Source organism: Rattus rattus, chromosome 8, assembly GCF_011064425.1.
Source record: "Rattus rattus isolate New Zealand chromosome 8, Rrattus_CSIRO_v1, whole genome shotgun sequence".
NCBI lineage: Eukaryota > Metazoa > Chordata > Mammalia > Rodentia > Muridae > Rattus > Rattus rattus.
The window spans coordinates 57,617,078-57,636,776 of NC_046161.1; the positions used below are offsets into that span (position 1 = coordinate 57,617,078).

Below are 19,699 nucleotides of genomic sequence, written 5' to 3' on the forward strand. Positions count from 1 at the left end.
CTCAGCTCTGTGGAGAACCAGGGTTACATGGACACTGCACACTAAGGCCCAGAAATGAGGCACAATCATGGACCACAGTGGTTTTGGATATCTTCACATTCTCCTTAAAAATAGACATGGATTAACTGCAGTGATCCACATATATTCATATATTCAGGAAGCTAAGGCAAAAAGGGGATTGCTTGGGCCAGGGAATACAGGACCATGGCAATGTGGTAAGATTCAGTTTCAAAACAAAATGCACATGTAACAGAATTGTGTAGGCAACAGGATCTATGGAGATGCTTATGAGAAATCTACTAATTAAATAAAGTAGTCCATCCTCCAGACACTGCCCCTCACCTTCCAGAAGCACATGCTGTTCAAACAGTCACAGTGACTGTCTCAGTGAGAATCATGGGGAGTGCAGATGATGGCAGCTAGGTGAACCTGACAATAGCTCGCAGCTAAGAGTCTGTGGTACAGCCATGTTGAAATGTCCTTGGACACATGTGTAGCTAAGAACAAGCACAGAAGGGTAGACAGGGAATTTAGTAGGAGCCCCGCAGACGGCAGAGGGTCTGACGGTCTTCTGAATGGGAATGCACTAACAGTCACTACACCACACGTTACAATGCTCACCAAGCCAGGCATGGTGGTGCACGCTCTTAACCCCAGCACTCAGAAGGCTGAGGCAGGTGGGTCTCTCTGAGTTCCAGGCCATCCTGGTCTGGGTAACAAGTCCCAGGCCAGTCAGGGCTACATAGTGAGACCTTGTCTTAAAAAATTATATAAAATGTTTATGATAACACATTTTATATTTCATCATGATTAAAAATATTTTTGAAACAACAGTAGCATACTTTCATGTTGTAACCGTCCTTTGGGGAGCTGGGCAGGTTATTCACACTTCCCTGTCAGTTATTTTCATATTACAGTTATATAGAGGATTACACTTTTAACATCTGTACTGAAGGTGCAGCTTCCAGGAACCCTTGGCCCTGAGTTCAATGACAGCCCCAAAGCAAATCTGTCTCTGCTTCTAATTATGACTTAATTTCAGACCAACAATTCAGTAATATAGGAAAAATAATCTAGAAGATGAGCATATACTCTCTTCTTTGGCTTTAATTTTATAGTTTTATTCTCTTTCTGAGTTGCATACGGTCATCAACACAGCATTAAGCCCATGCTGACCTCAGACTTCTGTAGTCCTCCTGCCCCAGCATCCTGAAGACCTGGATAACTAAAGAGGTTTCTGTTGGCTGGCTTGTTTTGTTTTTGTTGGTGGTGAGACAGGGTTTCACTACATCTCTGGCTTTCCAGGAACTTGTTATGTAGACCAGGCTGGCCTGGAACTCACAAAGACCCATGTGCCTCTGGCTCCTGAGTGTTGGGACTGACGGTATGCATGTGATGCCAAGCGGCTTAAGTTCTTAAAGGTCTATGTTTTTGGGGGTGGACTCATGCCTGGCTATCCCCAAGGGCTGAGCCCGAGGGGTGACTAGATCAGATGAACTTGCAGGACTTCTTCACTTCATGTCCAGCTCCATGCCAACGTGGCATCAGTACACAAGCATGTGTTGGGCTCATGAGGACCCAATCAGAATACAAATTAATTCTTTTATAATCCCAATTATTTTTAATATTACAGTAGCTACGGTCAAAGCACAGCCCAATGCAGTGTGGGGCTGGTGTATGTGTGGAGGAAAGCTCTGTTACCCTGAGGGCTTTCTTACAGAGGATGGATTTGTTAATTCCTAGTGGAATATTTTTCATACACCACTGCAGACTATTAAGTGCCACATATTACATTATGTAGTTTAAACTTTGCACTGCTGTGAGAGGGACTTCCCTGTCGAGAGAGCTGTTTTTTATGCTTAGCATTTTTTAATATGAAAATGAACAGTCCTTTAGGGTAAGATTGCTGCAACCGGAATTTGGGAGCGTTTTCTAACTTAACATATTCATCAGTGTGTGTAGGGATCCTCTCGGGTGGTGGCGGGAGGAGAGAGGGGGAAGCACAACAGGAAGAAGCTTTTTAATAACAGTGTCAACACAGGGCACAGCAATGGCATTTATAAAGTTTGGCATCCACTGGGCATAACTGTAAACAGGCGAGGGACCAGCACAAGGTGAGAACAAGTTTCAAAAAACATAATAATCAGTGATGGTGTTGAAAAGCAAAGAGAACACATGCTAAACTCCAGGCCAGTAGAGAGGCACGCCTGCTAATGGTGGACTAGTAACCACCACCCAGGAGAGATGCAGACTCAGAAATATTAACAAGGCAATATAAATGCATTCTCAGGCAATTCCCGAGAAAGTATAAGCTGTCTTGCAGAATTCTGGTGTCAAATGTGGAAATAAAATCTAAGCAGTGGTGCTGTGTAAACCTTTGCCATGCGGGACCTGGGTCCCCAACACTTGGTGAAGTAAACAGGAAGTTTAGACAGGATAACTACTCACTTGTAGACTGTGCCTCCGTTGCCATGACCAAGGGTGTCTCGATACCGTATGTCTTGTTCATTCATCTCCACAGGAAAGAAAGAAAAACAAAAAGGGTGTCATGCTGCGGATGGAAATGTCAAGGAAAGCAACTCTGGGCCATAAACAACAAGCAGGCTGGGTCATTCCAAGTTCAGCGGCGAGAACGAGAGGATCAATACAACATTTGCTGTCCAATTTATAAAAGACGATACCAAGGGACAAAGTGATGGAAAGTTTAATGACAATTTGTTTGCCTGGGTCATTTCATTAAAGTTTGATAAAAGGTGTCAAAATGGAATGATATAACATAGCTCAGAAGGGTCAGGTCAGAGATACCGATAGGAGGACAGTCTCCAGCATGGCACAGAACTAACTAATGCCAAGCAGCAACACACAGGGCCAAAGCCAAGCTTTACACGAGTGAGTGCGTGCGTGCGTGCGTGCCCGTGCACATATGCACACACGCACACACACACACACACAGTAATCTATACATGCAATGTAAATAAGCCAGCCCCTGAAAACTCCTCTGGTGACCCTATAATTAACATTGAACAAACTAACTGAATAATGTTTATCATTTTTGTAGACTAGGAAGAGCTTTTCTTTGCAAAAGGTAAATTAGTACATAGCAAAAGCTGGGTAGAAATCATATTATGCTGACTGGAAAATGGCAAATCTCAGGCCTAGGGGAACACATGGAGCATATTAACTAGTGCCACTCCTGTGACTTAATGTATAAGACACCATGCTTATTAAATTCTACAAAACTACCAAGAACACCATTCTTACTGGTAATTGTGAGTGGCAAGTAACTTGTGTTAGCACCCACAAAGTAGTGCTTCAAGTCTTTAAGGGACCCCCCTAAATTATCATTTATCACATGATTTTAAGATTAATCAGACTCCATTTGATATATTCAGTAATTCTTTAGGCCCTGCACAGTTTCATAAAAATTAACTGCCAACGTTATTCAGCAAGTAGATTTAATAAAGGTATTGTCTTCCATACAGCTAAGGCTCAGGGAAAGTAAGCTCTGAAAAAAAAAATCAATTTCCAGGGAATTGCATTGCCTTGTATTGGGCAGAAAATGGATGGAGTTCTTAATTCAATATCACTTGGAAAATAATAGTTTGCTTTTGGACCATTATTATAGTAAAGCTTTAAATATTTGCTCTGTTCTAAACTCCCAGCAACTGAGTAAAGCAAGGGCTGCATTTATCAAGGGAGTTTTCTTCATACATTTCTGCAGTTGAAGCTCAGAGGACTGTGATAATTAAGTGTGTGGTGCGAGCAAAAGAGACAGCTTCCTTGCCAAGCCACTTTGCCAGTTCCTAAAAGAGTATCGACAGACTCCCGCGTAAGGTCAGTTCTGCACCAGATTTAATTGTTAGACCGCCTGATTGATGCAATTTACAATCAGCTAATTGCAATATTTAAGGTCAGTGGAAAAATACTGGCAGACAAATCAGAAAAATTGCCAACTGCTTTTCTATTTGAGGAAAATATTGTTCTTCGTGACCTTTAAACTACTAATATAATAAAATGATATTTTACCCTGTAGAAAAGATGTGGCATGAAGGAAAGAAAGCCACATTACTCTGGACTTAAATGGCACCTTTTCCAAGAGCATTAGGAACAGCAGCCCAGGAAGTGAGCTGAGATGCTACGCCAGCAGGACTGCCACTTGCTCCCCTTTGATTGATGAAGGGTTCATAAACAGCAGTGTCTACTGGCAGGTACGGACTGCTACCAAGCCAATTCCCCAAGAGCATTCCTCTAGGTAATCTAAACGTGCCTCCAACAAACTAATTTGCACCATTAACTTGCCTAACAAGATACATTCTCACTGTGCTGGAAGTGAATCTCTAGGAGAGAGAAATTTCACTTGGTCAAGTCCACAAATCCTGAATTTGCGGCACTGAGATAAAAGGGCAGTTGGGAAGCAGGCATATATAAAACAGGGTCTGGGCCCTGCAAGGACTAACATCTGAGATCGAGTCCTCCCCACAAAGGGCAAGGTATGGATGTCTCTGACCATTTTCACCCACAATCACAACAGTACTCACAAAAGAGGAGTGGCAGTATCCCACGTGTCAGCCTCCTGAGGGAGGTGGGTGGGAAACTGAGGGAAGCAAAGCCTGATGCTGCGTGTGTAAGTGAGTGGGTGCTAAAAATTAAGATGAAATTAAGGAATCCCCCAGATAATGAGGGAGATTATGCAAGATCGAAAACATAGGAGTGGCTCTGAATGGTAGGCTCAGAGTGTGTTCCTTTAAAAGACTACATCCATATGAAATGATCTATGCTGTTTCAAGGTATGCAGGTCTTTGCCCACCAAATGAATTGATGGTATTTCCCTTCTTTGTTTGTAATATTAAATATGAAATGGCTGGAGAGATTGTTCAGTGGTGAAGAACACTTGCTGCTCTTACAGAGGACCTGGATTCTAGTCCCAAAACCCACACTGGGAAGCCCACAGTCACCTGTTCCTCCAATTCCAGAAAAATCTGATGCTCTCTCTTCTGGTCTCTGTGGGTACTGCATGCAAATGGTGTACATACAGACAAGCAGACAGACACACAGAGAAAGACAAATAAAACTGCCAGGTGTGGTGGGACACTCCCTTAGTATCAGGAGGAGAGAGGCAAAGGCAGGAGGATCACTGTGAGTTTGTGGCCAGCCTAGTCTACATAGTGACTCAGAGGCTCTCCAAGGCTAAATATATGTAAGACCCTGTCTCAATAAACAAGTAACACACATCCTTTTCTGTTTGCGTATGAGTTTCCTATGATAGCATATAAATATTTCTCATGTTTTTAAAATTACAAGCTTCATTTGCTTGTTTTAGGAGGCAGTGTCATGAAAGGGTGAGTGGATTTTTTGTTTGTTTATCTTGCTATTTTTTTTTTCTTTTGGCTGCTTCCTCCCCTCACCCCTTCCCCAACTGCCACCCTCCTGGCCTCAGTCCCCTGAGTTTGGAACTGCAGGTACATGGCTATCATATCCTGTAAACACAAAAGCTATTGAAGCAGAGTTCATGAACTGAATTTAAAAAAAAAAAATCTTGAGGATTTCATACATGATATGTATGAACTATAAAAACAGCTAATAACATTTTTGCCACTCATAATTAGATGAGCACATTAAATGAACTTTTCAAAGTGAAGCATAGGAATTGTTTATTCAGAAATGAAGGTAGGACTCCTAAGGGCACAGAGGGATTCCCATGGTGATGGGAGTTAGGACCAAGTATCCTAAGAGCGCAGTTCTACAGCATGTTAGGACGGTTAACTCAGGCTACTTTAGAACCTGTCAGTCAGTACTCCAGTCCAACATCAGCAAGCTGTCTCTGGGGCAGTGGGGTGGGGACACTCTGACTGCTGAGGGTCACTGTGCACAGACAGGCAAACCACCGACCGAGAGGCAACCTTCAAAGTAAATTTCATGTACTTCTAAGAAAGGAAATTTAAGAAACAAAACATGTAGCTCAAGTAGCAGGGAGATGGCTGGTGGGCGAAGTGCCTGCTATGTAAGGGTGTGGACATCAAATGAGCGTGGAGGCGTACACTGACCTCGGCGCCAAGAGCAGAGCCAGGTGATCTGCAGTAAGCTCCCCAAAATAGCAAACCCTCTGTTCAGTGAGAGACTCCATCTCCAAAAAATAAAATGGTCAGCAGTAGAGGACACTTGTCAGTCTTTGATCTCCATGTGTGTGTGTGCCATACATGTACATGACGCACCGCTCTTCACACATACCTCACGTGGTCTTCAAACTGTACAGATGGGAGATTGGCCTTTTAACTCGATAAAGAAGCTCATTTTTAATTATAATTGATTTTCCTTGTTTTAACTGTAAAATGCAAAGCAGCAGCAAAATAACAGACATGAGGGAAGAGGAAGAAAAAAGCCCAGGAGTCACAACTGCTACATATCCACAAATAGGGAAGCAAATGATTCTGCTTAAAAGACAAGCGGGGGCAAGAGAGCAGCAGGGCCGGCAGCCAGCACCGAGATTCCGCTGTGTCTGGGCAGGAAGAAGGCTCTGTGGTTCTGATTCACACAGCTGCATGTCTGCCTCGGTGCTGGCACTGACTGGGTTTTTAAAGACAGTTTTTACAGCAGATTCCTACCCTCCCCAGGTTAGGGAATTTTCTAAAGGCATCTGAAGTTCTAGAAGCAACAAAGGTAGGCAAGGGACTGGCCAGTAGTACTTCTCGGAGTTAACCTGGGCTTACCAGGAGCAGGAACTATGGTCACTCTACAAATCCAAAAACCAAAAGGAAGAGAAACCACTTTAGAGATATAGAAGTAAAAGTCACAGGTCTGTGGAGTGACACCTGCTATTATAAAATCCTCTGAACTGACCCTCTGGGTTCCTTCCAGTCAGTTTCAAACCCAGGGCCAACATTAGACAGACAATGCCACACTGGACTCTTGAGTGGTGAAAACATACTCCAAAAATGTGGCAGTGAGTCTGATTCATAGGTCTCAATTAGACAGGCCCAAAATATCTTTTGATTTATTTATTAAGCTGGAGAGCTGGAATCTCCCACTGTAAAGTGTTAACAAGAAAAAAACAGCTCCGTTCCAAAAACTAAAGGTAAACTTTTAAGTGGCTCTTGATTTAAGATATTAATGAAATTAATGGGGACAGGGAAATGGAATTTAATTATGGACTAGCAAAGACTATGTTCTTTGTTTATTGTCTGCCTGTGTTAAAGAGAATAAGTATGTATCACTTATAAATCATTAAAATAAAGATGCTCAATTAGTCCCGTTTTATATGTAAAGGCCTGACAGAACCGAGGGCTTGCACGAGACTTTGGCTTCACAAATCGAAACCAGAATGGTTTCAGGAGGCGTCACACTCTATGAGCAGACAATTGGGGAGATTTAGTAAATCCCACTTTATAGAGCAGAGACTAATCGGAAAACACAAGCCAGTCAAATGTTTCTTATGAACTGTTGACACTCTATCAATGCTGAATCAATTGGTGGCATTTACTCTGAGTGACAGAAAAGAAATAAATATTTATATCACATAACCTATATCAATGAACCCAGGCAGAAAGCTATTTCTAACCTGTCAATATTTGATTATCTTGAAGAATCATGTCCCTTTCTGTTAATGATTAATATGAATTCCTTATGAAATCTAAGTGGAGGCTAGTGGGAAGGCAAATCATTATTAATGCTTGAGAGCTTAAACCACTAAAATAAAACCACTACACTCAAGTGTTCAAGTATCGTTAAATGTGACTTACACCTTCCATAGCAAATGGTGTCAGTGTTCAACCCTGAGATTTACCGAGGCCCACGCCACCCACGTTACTACACTGTAATGCAACCTCACCCTGTTAGTTACTCCACAGCACCAAGGGAGGACTGAGGACAAGCAGGCGTTCTGAAAGCTTAAGGAGGAGCAATACCCTTGTCTCTCATTTTTATTTATTTATTTTACTGATTTATTTTTGAGCAAAACTAAACATAAGATAAGCTTACCCTTAAAAAGAAAAAGAAAAGACCTGCCACATTGCTTACTGTGGGGTTAGCACATTCCCAAGAGAAAGCAATAAACAATATTTAAGTGTCAAAAACCATTGCTCTGCCAGTCTCCACTGCAGAGAACCTCATAAGTGACACTACTGTGATATCTGTGGGGCTCTATTTGTCATCAAAACACGAAGGGCATTTCAGAATGCTGATGTGGTGTGCGTGCGTGTGTTTGTGTGTGTGTGTGTGTGTGTGTGTGTGTGTGTGTGTGTGTGTGTGTATTTCACACAAGTGAAAATGAAGTGTTTTTCATTTAGGAGAGAAGACTGTATGACAGGCTAGTTACTCTCCACTGCCTAGGTTGAATAATGTAGTTAAAACTTCTTAATTTATGTCTATTTTGAAATATATTTTACAGCTGAAAAACACGAGTGACTTGTACATAAATTGTAATTAGTAACTAGAATGCAAACAGGCTGAACATATATCTATTCATGGCCTGGGCCCAGAATTTCAGCTTTTGTTCACACTGCTGCACACATGCCAGGCACAGGGGATACAGGGGCAGACCTCAGTCTAAGCAAACCTTTGGCTGCTTCAAGGGAACAGTTGCAGGTAAATGCTATCTGACATTTGGAGGCTAAGGCTATAGCACCGGCTCAGAATGTGCAAGGAGCTGGGTTTGATCCCTAGTTAGATCCCTTGCAGAGTCTATTGCAGAATTTGAGACTATCAGAATTAGACACATAATCAACACCATGCCAGATCCTCTTCCACTGTACGTGGAGCGTTTAAGGATTAGAGTTCACACACACTGACTGACAGACTGTCAGAACCAGATCAACTCAATTTTTTGTAACTATTCAAAAGATTGTGTGCCAAGCTTCCAGAAGTTATTCCCTGAGTCCTGCTTTAGGACATGCACATCTATTAAGCACAATGTTACAGGTGCTATTAAAGGACAAGCGTGAGGACCCATCTTTGTCCTCTTGACATGCAGCACTACAAGTCTTTGATTCATGAAATGCCAACAAGGCTTGGAGAGGTCAGCGTGTGGAGGCACTGAATAAGCATCTGAGATAATTAAGATCTCAGCCTTCGAAACATGGACGGAAGTGAACAGCAGTTAAGAAAATCAATAAGAGTCTTTTATTTGCAGTGACACAGATGTCTCAGTCAATAGAGCCTAATAGGCAGGCTTGATCGCAATGGACAGGCGCTGCCTGCAAGGCTATCAGAGGGCTTCACTGTAACAAACATTAAAACGCATTTATGTTGCGACTGAGGAATTGCAGCCCCTGTAGGTAGCTTCATTTACCAGTGAATGTTTAAAGGAACTATACTATTTCAGAAGTGTCCATTTACTTGAATCAAAATTAGTGAAAAATCAGTGGCTCGCAGGCCTCTTTGTCCTTCCCTGGCTGGGTTGGGTCACTCAGTTTCAGATGGCCCAACAACAAGGCAAACCAAGGTTCCCTGAAGCCCAGGGACACATGTGTCACAGTCTGACCGACCTGAGTTCAGTCCCATAAAAGCCAATGCTGATCTCTAGACAAAAGAGGAGCTAAGCCTGGAAAGTCACAGTTTTCTCCTTTGTCCCCAGAGATAATGAAACAAACAGTCACTTCAAAACACAGGGCCCTGTCAACCACCAGCGGGATGACGACTTGTTCAGAACTGATTAACTTTTTTAAACTGAGATGGCAGCGTGGTTGTGTGCACAGTGCCTCAATCTGCTGGGAGTGAAACCCATGAGCTCAGGTTGAAAACCATGCTGCAGACTGTGCTGCCAATAAAATTAAGCTTAGGCATTCATTTATGACAAGAAGAAATGTGCAGAGTCCTCATCATTTAATACTATGGCTACACTCTGGACAGCAACAGAGTGCTACTCTGAAGTTAGGCATGCAACAATACCTACCTGGCCGTTGGCCAGTATCTTTCTCAGTTCAGCCGAGGACTTCTTCAAGCTGCAAAGAAATGGCACTGTCATTGGCAAGGTTACCAACACCTCTCAACATTACTGCAAATCCCAGACCAAAGGGTAAGGACATGGCTCAGGAGCAGACTGTTTGCCTAGCACACAACCAGGCCCCGGGGTCGATCTTCAGTACTCGGTACAATGTGGTGGCACACACCAGTAATCCCAGGAAACAAGGGGGGCAGCAAGCAGTTCAAGGTCATCCTTAGCTACATCGGGAGTAGGAGGCCAGCCTGGCTATATAAGAACTTGTCTAATAAATAACTGTCATTGTCGCTGTCGTCGTCGTCATCTTCCTCTTCCTCTTCTTCCTCCAGACTAAAACATGCCTTTTCTTTGAGGAATAGACTGTGTGCTCTTTCTGAGCATAAGAAGGTTCTATTGTTGTTTTTAAGTAACTCCTAGAACGGCAAAGGTTCCATGGAGGCCATAAGTCCATGAGTCTCCAGAGCTAGGAAGCAGACAATGGGGATGGATGGAAGCCTCTCCACGAAGACTTTATGCAACTTTACACTTGTGATGCACAAAATACTGAAAGCCTTCTCAAGAATGTTCTCAGGCAGCCAAGATGACAGCACTTCAAACATCATACAGTGGACATTATGCTCTGGTTTCTTACTACAGATAGACTTATGCACTCGACTTCCTGGGAACAGACATATAGTAGCCATTGTCTGCAGCTATGGGACCTGGGACCTGTTACCTCTCCTCTTGGAGCATCAATTCCTCTTTCTATAAATAAGCAGCAGATCTGCATTATAGGTAACCAGACAAGTGGAACATTACCAAACATACACTACAGGCATATTTTTATTAGGCAAACCAATAAACTGAGGCTGCCTTCGCTCTCCTTTGCTTTCCGAGGAGACCCAGCTTCCATTAATATTTAGTGATTATTAAAATGTTCTGTGAATGTACATGGCGATATGCTACCTAGTTAGAGTGAATCCCACAGGCCCTGACCACAGTAGTAACTTCCAGCAGTGAGGCCTGGTAGGATGTTTAAGGGGATATGCTCTCCACAAACTGTGAAATATCTACCTCCTTTGATTTTGCTTTTCTCTCCTTCCCTCACCAGGAAGTGACCACCTTCTTCGACCACATGGTCCCAACTATGAAATGCTGCCATTTCATCAGGCAGAAATCAGTGGGACCCAACTGTGGACTGAAACTCTCTACTGTGAACCAAAACAAGCCTTTCTTCTTTATTAGCTGATTTCCTCAGGCATTTAGCAGAAGATAATACATTATGTAAACATTTCTGCAGGTAGCTTAGTTCTGTTTAGTAAAAATGCTTAAGACAGAGCTCTGAAGTTCTCAAGCTTTAGGTATAATAGGTTAAGCTTCCACAGACACCAGACTAAGTAGCAAGGGACATTAAACAGCACCTCCTAGGCTGGAAAGATGGCTCAATGGTTAAGAGCACTGGCTGCTCTCTGAAAGGACCCAGGTTTGGCTCCCGCAACCAACCTGGTGGCTTATATCTGTTTGAAACTTTAGTTCTAGGCGATCTGACAGCCTCTTCTGGTCTCTGTGGGCACTGCATGTACATGGTGCACAGACAAATCAACAAGCGATTAAAACGCTAGAGCACGGATGGATGGATGGACGGATGGATGGACAGATGGATGGATGGATGGATAGATAGATAGATAGATAGATAGATAGAAGACCAACCTTTAAAAAATAGTGTCTCCCCAACTACTGTTCTTTAAATGTAGAGCTGGCCAGCTCTATCCTTAACTGTCCACTCTAATGCTCTCTCTGCCAGATAAACTCCCCCATTTGGTCATTACCAATGTGGCTGTCTCTTGCCCTATACTCTCAATGAGACCGGAGGCTCCAGAACATAGAGCTCAACTCGTTCTATTATGCTCCATCCCTTCCATGCTCCTGAACAACCAAGTGCTAAGTGTTCAAGAAATGGTGGCTACTGTTACCCTGTGGCAGCTCTAGTGGCAACACAGGAAGACAGAAAGATCAAAATATAGCAGGAAGCAAAGGAGACGAAGACCTAATCTGAATGACATTGGCATTCCACATGGCATCTTTAATATGATCTCAGACTCAAGCTGGTCCTTCTCTCTAAATACTCCTTATAATTCTGCTCTGGTCCAGCACAGACTACTGAGGCTCAGTTCCCCACACTTTTTAACATTGTCTAATCCATGCCTTCACCTAAGGATTCTAGGCTGATAATGTTCTCCAGAGGCTGATCAGCCCAGGGGAACAGTCAAGAATTTTGTAGACTGGAACTAAAGATGTAGCACATACCAAAAAGTGAACAGCTGCCTCAAACCAGTCCAATTACCAACTTGGTCGTGCAGCTCATTTGCAGAATGCTGAGCATGGCAGGCACTGTAGCAGGGCTACTGCATGTGCGCTTGGGTGGCCCCCACAAGAACTACACTCCTTCATGTATGGTTATTATCCCTAATTTACAGAGAAAGGGCACAGCTCCTGTCTAAATTCAGATTAACACACATGCATGCATGTACACACACTCACTTGTCTGAGAAATACTTAAATCTTTGCATTCCCATAAATGACTCCCAATTTGATAATTCTGCTATTGTAGACACAACAACCAAACAAAGTCTCCGCTATGTTCTCTCCACAGATAGACCATTATGTCATAAGCTTAAATAATAACACTTTGATTTATGGCATTTACAAAATGTCTTTCATCCAAGAAGCAAAATATGATTCCTTAAGATAGCTTCATCAATCTTACACTAGCAGTGGATGGACAGACAGCTTAATCATCCTAAGTTTGCGGAAGGAGAAAGCCAAGTTGTTTAGAAAGACCTCAGTAGTAGGACTTGAATTCAGTAATTATGACCTAGGGACACCATGTGGGTTAATAAGCTCAGTCTAACAAATGGTCATTCACCCATGCCAAAGAACAACTTACACTTTGAAAGTAACAGGAGGGACACTGATTCCAGTGACACACCGGTATCTGGCAGTGCTAATTTAATTTAAAAGGGATGGGAAGACCAGCACTCAGAGGTAGAGCATATTCTTAACACGTGTAAGGTCTTAGTTTCAAGTCTTAGCATGAAAAAGCAAAATGTTTCATCCAGTAAACTTGTTTTATACCCTGATTATTCAGTATTTCATTTGTTCTTAAGAACTTAGGTTACCAAAACTACTTTTAAAACTGTTTAAAATTTTAAATGCACATAATTGTAACCTGGCTTGAGAAAAGACACTGAGATACCCAAAGTATAAAAGAATAAAAAGAAAGGGCCATGGGCTAGAGCAATAGCTCAGGGGTTGAGAGCCCTGGCTGTTCTTGCAGAGGTCCTAGGTTCCATTCTCAATAACCACAAAGAGGCTCATGCCCACCTGTAACTCCAGTCCCAGGGCATCTGACACCCTCTTCTGGGCTCCACAGGCACTGCATGCACATAGTGCACAGACAGGCAAGCGGGCATAGTACCCACCCATGCACAGCTTCTGTTAAGGGAGAGTTGGGCATGGCTGCTCACATCTACAATCCTAGCACTCAGAAGACTGAGGCAGAAAGACTGCTCTGGTTTCAAGGTGAACATGGATTGCATGATGAATTCTAGATATTTGTGGTGTACAGTGTAAGAAGCTGTCTCAGAAAGTAAAAAGAAATAAGAAGTAAAGGGATTAGAAATAAAAGCAGAGTAAGTTGAAAGAACTCAACTGAGGGAGAACTAAATGTGGATATAAGTATGCACCCACTCAATCATCTAGCAAGCATGCCGTGCCATGCCTCACACCAGGGCTCGAGGTGGGTACGCTGTAGTGATCGCTCTCACAGAGCACTGAAGCTATTGAGACTATGAAGATTGTGCTGCAATGAGCTCACTGCTACAGACTAAAGAAGCAGGGTAGGATACAGGAGTCCACACAGGGTACTGACTAGAGCTCGGTGGGTGGATGGTAATGACGGATGGACAGCTTTCAGAAGGTAATTTGGGCTGTGAAGACTGTCAAGGTTAGCTGGATTGGGAAAGAAGGTGAGGAAGAAGAGAATGAGGCAGCAACAGAGAGAGATACACAGGCTCAGTAGTGAGAGGGACCACATGCTCATCAGCAAGGCTGCAGTGCACAGAGCACCTGTAGGCAAGCACTACCACTCAAGACCTGTGCGTGGGGGGGGGGAGGAAGAGGGGGAGAAGTGGAGGAGAGGAGGTGTCTGACTTCATCCTGAGGGCATGAGCATCCAGAGGTTCCCAGATAGGAAACAACACCTCAGAACTCCATCTGAGTCTTCAGTTTGGAGATGGTTTATTCCTGAAGAGTTCATGAGGAAGAAACAGAGTCCTCAGGGTGTCGATGTTGAGGGTGTGGATCTTCAAGTGACTCTAGTGGGATGTGTTTATGTCAACTGAGGTATGATCTCAGAAGGGATCTTGGAACCCAGTCTGTCTCTGTCTCTCTGTCTCTGTCTTTGTCACTCTCTGTCTCTCTCTCTCTCAATCTAGTTCACTCTGCATGAGGAGAGACAGCCACAAGGAGTCATTAGCACACCTGTCCTGGGCCATTAGACCTCCAACCCCCTAAAAGTTAAGTAAACCTTTTATCTTAACAAAATGAGCTATATCACTATTTCAGGTATTCCATTATACTGAAGAAGAACTGACTAATACAATTAGCAAGGATGTCCCAGCTAAGGTAGAGGAGACTGACAGGAGACAGTGGAGATTTGCTGGAGCGTCTATGCAGCCACAGGGATGCTGCAAGTGGGCGGATGCAGAGCTCCTAGGAAGGTACAGGCTGCTGGAAGGATGAGGAAGGGGTATGAGAGAGAAGATGAGAGGAAGAGCTAACTTGAAAGAGGGAGCAGTCCCTCTTTCTTTGCAAAACTAATTTTTTTTTACAAGTGGGTACTGAAGGGTTACAAATCCCAGCTCAGAAAGGAAGAAACTCTTAAGATGTACATGATGAAAACTAAGGGCGGCCTTGGCCCAGGAAGTACATCCCTAACCTGGGGTTGGTGGGAAGATCCCAGCTGTTAATTTGGCAAAGAACAGGAACCAAAGATCTAAGGAGGGCAGGATAAGGCTGTGCTTGCCCTTGTCCTGCTCCCCACAGAGTTTCTATGAACACTGGGCTGGCTCTCCAGGCCAGGAAAGAAAGGTAGGCACCAATTGACCTTCCAAGACCCACATGACCTGCTCCCATCTGCAGCCTTCCCTTCCAGCACTTGAGCTGCTCTCCTCAACGTCCCACACGCCTGCCCTACCCATCACCTATCCTCATGTTCCCACCAATCAGCCTACCTACAAAGTGCACAAATGGTCACCTTTAGCTGAAACGTCTGTATTGTGAACTTGGTCCTCCTTGTGTGTCAGGTCTAGATGAAAGCAATCATTTTCAGTTCAAATCGAAGCATGTTCCTGACTAGTGTTTCCCTCTGCATCTGCTTCCTTCACAACAACATTGCCATGTCATATTCCTAGGGCAGCAACTAATGAATAAGAGGTACTCAATAAGTACCTGCTGATTGGTTATCAACCTGGGGTACAGAACATGGCCAGTGTAGGGTAACATATTAAAGCACCCACAGGACTTTTTCAATTAGCATTCTTCCATTACAGGAACCACTATCCCTACTATCTAGGAGTCTGCCACATCCCAAGTGAAGAGGCCAGGTTGAAACATGAGATAATCAGATGGTGAAGTTCTGTCTGATCCAAGAGGCTTGCTGTACTCCGTGAAGAAACATGATAATTTGTACACCAAACTTTGTACACCGAGCTAATCCTCACTTGCAGGGAAAGTGACACTGCTTCTATGATTTGAAATCTTTTCAATTCTGTTGAAAAGTATAATCTAAAACACCAGAGAAAACCTTGACGTCCCAGGATCTCTGGCTATTTGTGAGCACACCATCTTTTCTGGGACCAGTGGCACCAGTGAAATGCTCTGCCTTCCAGGAGCTCTGTGAACATGTAGTCTTCCACCTATACACCTCTATTCTGTAGCTCACATGTCCAGGCAGAATGGAGAGAGTGTATGCAAACCAGCATGTGGCAGGTTCAAAGCCCTCTGTAGAGAAGTACAAGACCAGGAAAATGAGGTGCTGGTGACTCTACTGCACTCTACGATGGAATCAGCTGTTAAAGGAGACGCCCTTTTAGAGCCTATATTCTCAGCAGGAAGGCTGGTGGGTGGATACCACAGTGAAGCAGCCAGGGAAGGAGCTTTGGGGAGGAACCTAGTGGAAGTACCTTAGGTCACCTGGGATTGTGAAAGCAGTGTGGTGGCACACACCAGTAATCCTAGCACTTGGGAGGATGATGCAGGGGATTGCTATGTTTGAGTCCTACTTGGGCTAGATAGCAAAAGTCTCAAAATTAAAGAAAAAAATACAAGCAAGAGCGATGGCTCAGTGGTTAAGAGCACTTGCTCCTCTTGCAGAGAATCTGATTGGTCTCCAGCTCTCAGATGGAGGCTCATAGCCATCTGAGTAACTCCAGTTCCAGGGGCTCCGACCACTTCTTCAGGCTTCTAGGGCACTGGGTACACAGATGTTACACACTCATACATGCACACACTCATGCATATAAAAAGTTTCAAATAAAGACAGTAAAGAGGAGTGCAGGAGCATAGGGGCAGTCTGTGGCTTCCAGTGTTAAGGTGCACTCACTCCTGCACATGTCCCCACCATGAGGAGAGTGAACCACAAGGTATCCTCACCACTGCCTGGGTCAGGCAAGCTGGACTCTCGGCCTCCAAAACTGTAAGCCAGGGTCAAATTAGAAACCCACAGGCAAAGAACCAAAACTGCACAGAGGAGGACAGAGGGTGTGGAGAGAAAGCAGAAACCTAAACGGCACCTCACCAGTAAAAGGCTGTGCACTCACCAGTAAAAGGCTGTGCACACTCACCAGTAAAAGGCTGTGCACTCACCAGTAAAAGGCTGTGCACTCACCAGTAAAAGGCTGTGCACTCACCAGTAAAAGGCTGTGCACTCACCAGTAAAAAGCTGTGCACACTCACCAGTAAAAGGCTGTGCACCTCACCAGTAAAAGGCTGTGCACCTCACCAGTAAAAGGCTGTGCACCTCACCAGTAAAAGGCTGTGCACTCACCAGTAAAAGGCTGTGCACTCACCAGTAAAAGGCTGTGCACACTCACCAGTAAAAGGCTGTGCACTCACCAGTAAAAGGCTGTGCACACTCACCAGTAAAAGGCTGTGCGCACTCACCAGTAAAAGGCTGTGCACTCACCAGTAAAAAGCTGTGCACACTCACCAGTAAAAGGCTGTGCACCTCACCAGAAAAAGGCTGTGCACCTCACCAGTAAAAGGCTGTGCACTCACCAGTAAAAGGCTGTGCACTCACCAGTAAAAGGCTGTGCACTCACCAGTAAAAGGCTGTGCACTCACCAGTAAAAGGCTGTGCACTCACCAGTAAAAGGCTGTGCACCTCACCAGTAAAAGGCTGTGCACTCACCAGTAAAAGGCTGTGCACACTCACCAGTAAAAGGCTGTGCACTCACCAGTAAAAGGCTGTGCACTCACCAGTAAAAGGCTGTGCACACTCACCAGTAAAAGGCTGTGCACTCACCAGTAAAAGGCTGTGCACTCACCAGTAAAAGGCTGTGCACTCACCAGTAAAAGGCTGTGCACCTCACCAGTAAAAGGCTGTGCAGTAAAAGGCTGTGCACACTCACCAGTAAAAAAGCTGCACTCACCAGTAAAAGGCTGTGCACTCACCAGTAAAAAGGCTGTGCACACTCACCAGTAAAAGGCTGTGCACTCACCAGTAAAAGGCTGTGCACTCACCAGTAAAAGGCTGTGCACACTCACCAGTAAAAGGCTGTGCACACTCACCAGTAAAAGGCTGTGCACTTACCAGTAAAAGGCTGTGCACACTCACCAGTAAAAGGCTGTGCACTCACCAGTAAAAGGCTGTGCACTCACCAGTAAAAGGCTGTGCGCACTCACCAGTAAAAGGCTGTGCGCACTCACCAGTAAAAGGCTGTGCACTCACCAGTAAAAGGCTGTGCACCTCACCAGTAAAAGGCTGTGCACTCACCAGTAAAAGGCTGTGCACACTCACCAGTAAAAGGCTGTGCACACTCACCAGTAAAAGGCTGTGCACTCACCAGTAAAAGGCTGTGCACACTCACCAGTAAAAGGCTGTGCACACTCACCAGTAAAAGGCTGTGTGCACTCACTGAAGCCCAAAGCTAGGCCCCTCAGTGCAGGACAGAAGAAGCTCTTGAGGTTCTGTCAGCTTTCCAGCCACTTGTGACTCTGGAATGCAGAGCGACCCCACAAGGTGAAGAATGTTTACCGGCAGGCTGGCTGAACACCTGAGCATTGCCACAGTTTGGCAGTTAAGTTCAGGGATAAAAGAAGACTTTGAAAGGCTTAAGATCTGTCCCAGAGTGGGGTGACACTAGCATGAGTTGACAAAAGCGATCTTCCTGATCCAGTAGTTTTAATCTCCTGGACAAGGCAAGATGCCATTAGTGAGCAGCACTGCCGGTCAAGTTAAATGTCACCACTTGACTCTTCCCCTGACTCTGTCTGGCAAAGATGCCGGCAGATAATAACACTGTCAAAAGATGGGCAAGCAGGAAAGGCTTAATGAGTATCACACAGTTTCTAACTGGATCAAGATTTGAAACAGGCCATATATACAATTTGGAGACTCAGGGAAAACTACTTAGGACAGAATTAACGATTTCACATGTCAATTTCATCCTTGTATCTTATCCTATCTATCTGTCTGTCTGTCTGTCCGTCCGTCCGTCCGTCCGTCCATCCATCCATCCATCCATCCATCCATCCATCCATCTATCCATCCATCCATCCATCCATCCATCTATCTGTTTGTATGGGTGTGCGTGGCACAGGTGTGTTTGTGGGGGGTGTGTACACATATCTGTGCACATGTGGAAGCCAGAGGCTCACGTATGGGTCGCACTCAGTCTTATATTTTGTGATAGGCTCTCTCAGTGAACTTGCAGCTCATGGACTCAGTGAGGTGGCTGACCAGTGAGCTCCTGGGAACTGCCTGCCTCTGCCTCCCCAAAACCAGAGTTACAAATGTGTGGTGCCACATCTGGATTTATGTGGGTGCTGGGGATCCAGACTCAGGCCCCCCTGCTTCCATGGCAGGCACTTTATTAACTGAGCCTCTAATTTCATCTTTCTATATTAAGTGGTTTTTCTTTCCAGCCAGTATGTAGAAGAGCTATCTCGTTAGTCAGCTTGTCTTTACAAACACCTATACCTTTTATCTTATAGAAAGACAAGTGTGTTGCACCAACCTCTTCCCAGCCCAGTCACACAGGATCACAGCAGAGCACACTTCCCTTGATTGTCCTTACCTATTGCTTGGAAGTGAATCTGAGACCACAGGGCTGGTGTGCTGAGATGGTCCAGCCCGTGTATTCACCTATAAGTGAAGAGAGAAGTTGGGTCAGCCTTGCGTTCTGAGGACACAGTTCTAATTAACCTATAATTCAGCACACAATGTCTCATCTCACTTTGAAGGTTAATTAGCGTGTTGCTAGACAGACCCAGTGCTGCAGTACACAGGCTACAGAACTGTACAATCTGTAGATTACACAACCTGATATCCCTGGCATTACTCAGATACTTAAATAGTGCTGGGGAAAGAGAGAGCAAGGGAAATAAACCTCAGTTTGCTATCTACCACATAAAAGTAGGATGCCCACGGAAGCACGGTGAGAGCTTTTGTCTGGGGGTTAGTAGCAACCCTCAGGATGCCACCCCCTTCCAGCTCTACAACTG

The 19,699-nt window shown here is 44.4% G+C and overlaps 1 protein-coding gene across 2 annotated transcripts in view; it reads right to left on the reverse strand.

The window, feature by feature from the left end:
• Positions 1–19,699, reverse strand: part of Map2k5 (mitogen-activated protein kinase kinase 5) — a 220,813-nt gene that overhangs the window by 163,568 nt on the left and 37,546 nt on the right. For both annotated transcript variants that reach the window (XM_032910909.1, XM_032910908.1), the window contains exons 6-8: positions 19,273–19,340; positions 9,887–9,935; positions 2,449–2,513 (exon numbers count right to left, since the gene is read on the reverse strand). In XM_032910909.1, coding sequence (XP_032766800.1) covers positions 2,449–2,513; positions 9,887–9,935; positions 19,273–19,340 — 182 coding nt within the window. The remainder of the gene's footprint in view (positions 1–2,448; positions 2,514–9,886; positions 9,936–19,272; positions 19,341–19,699) is intronic.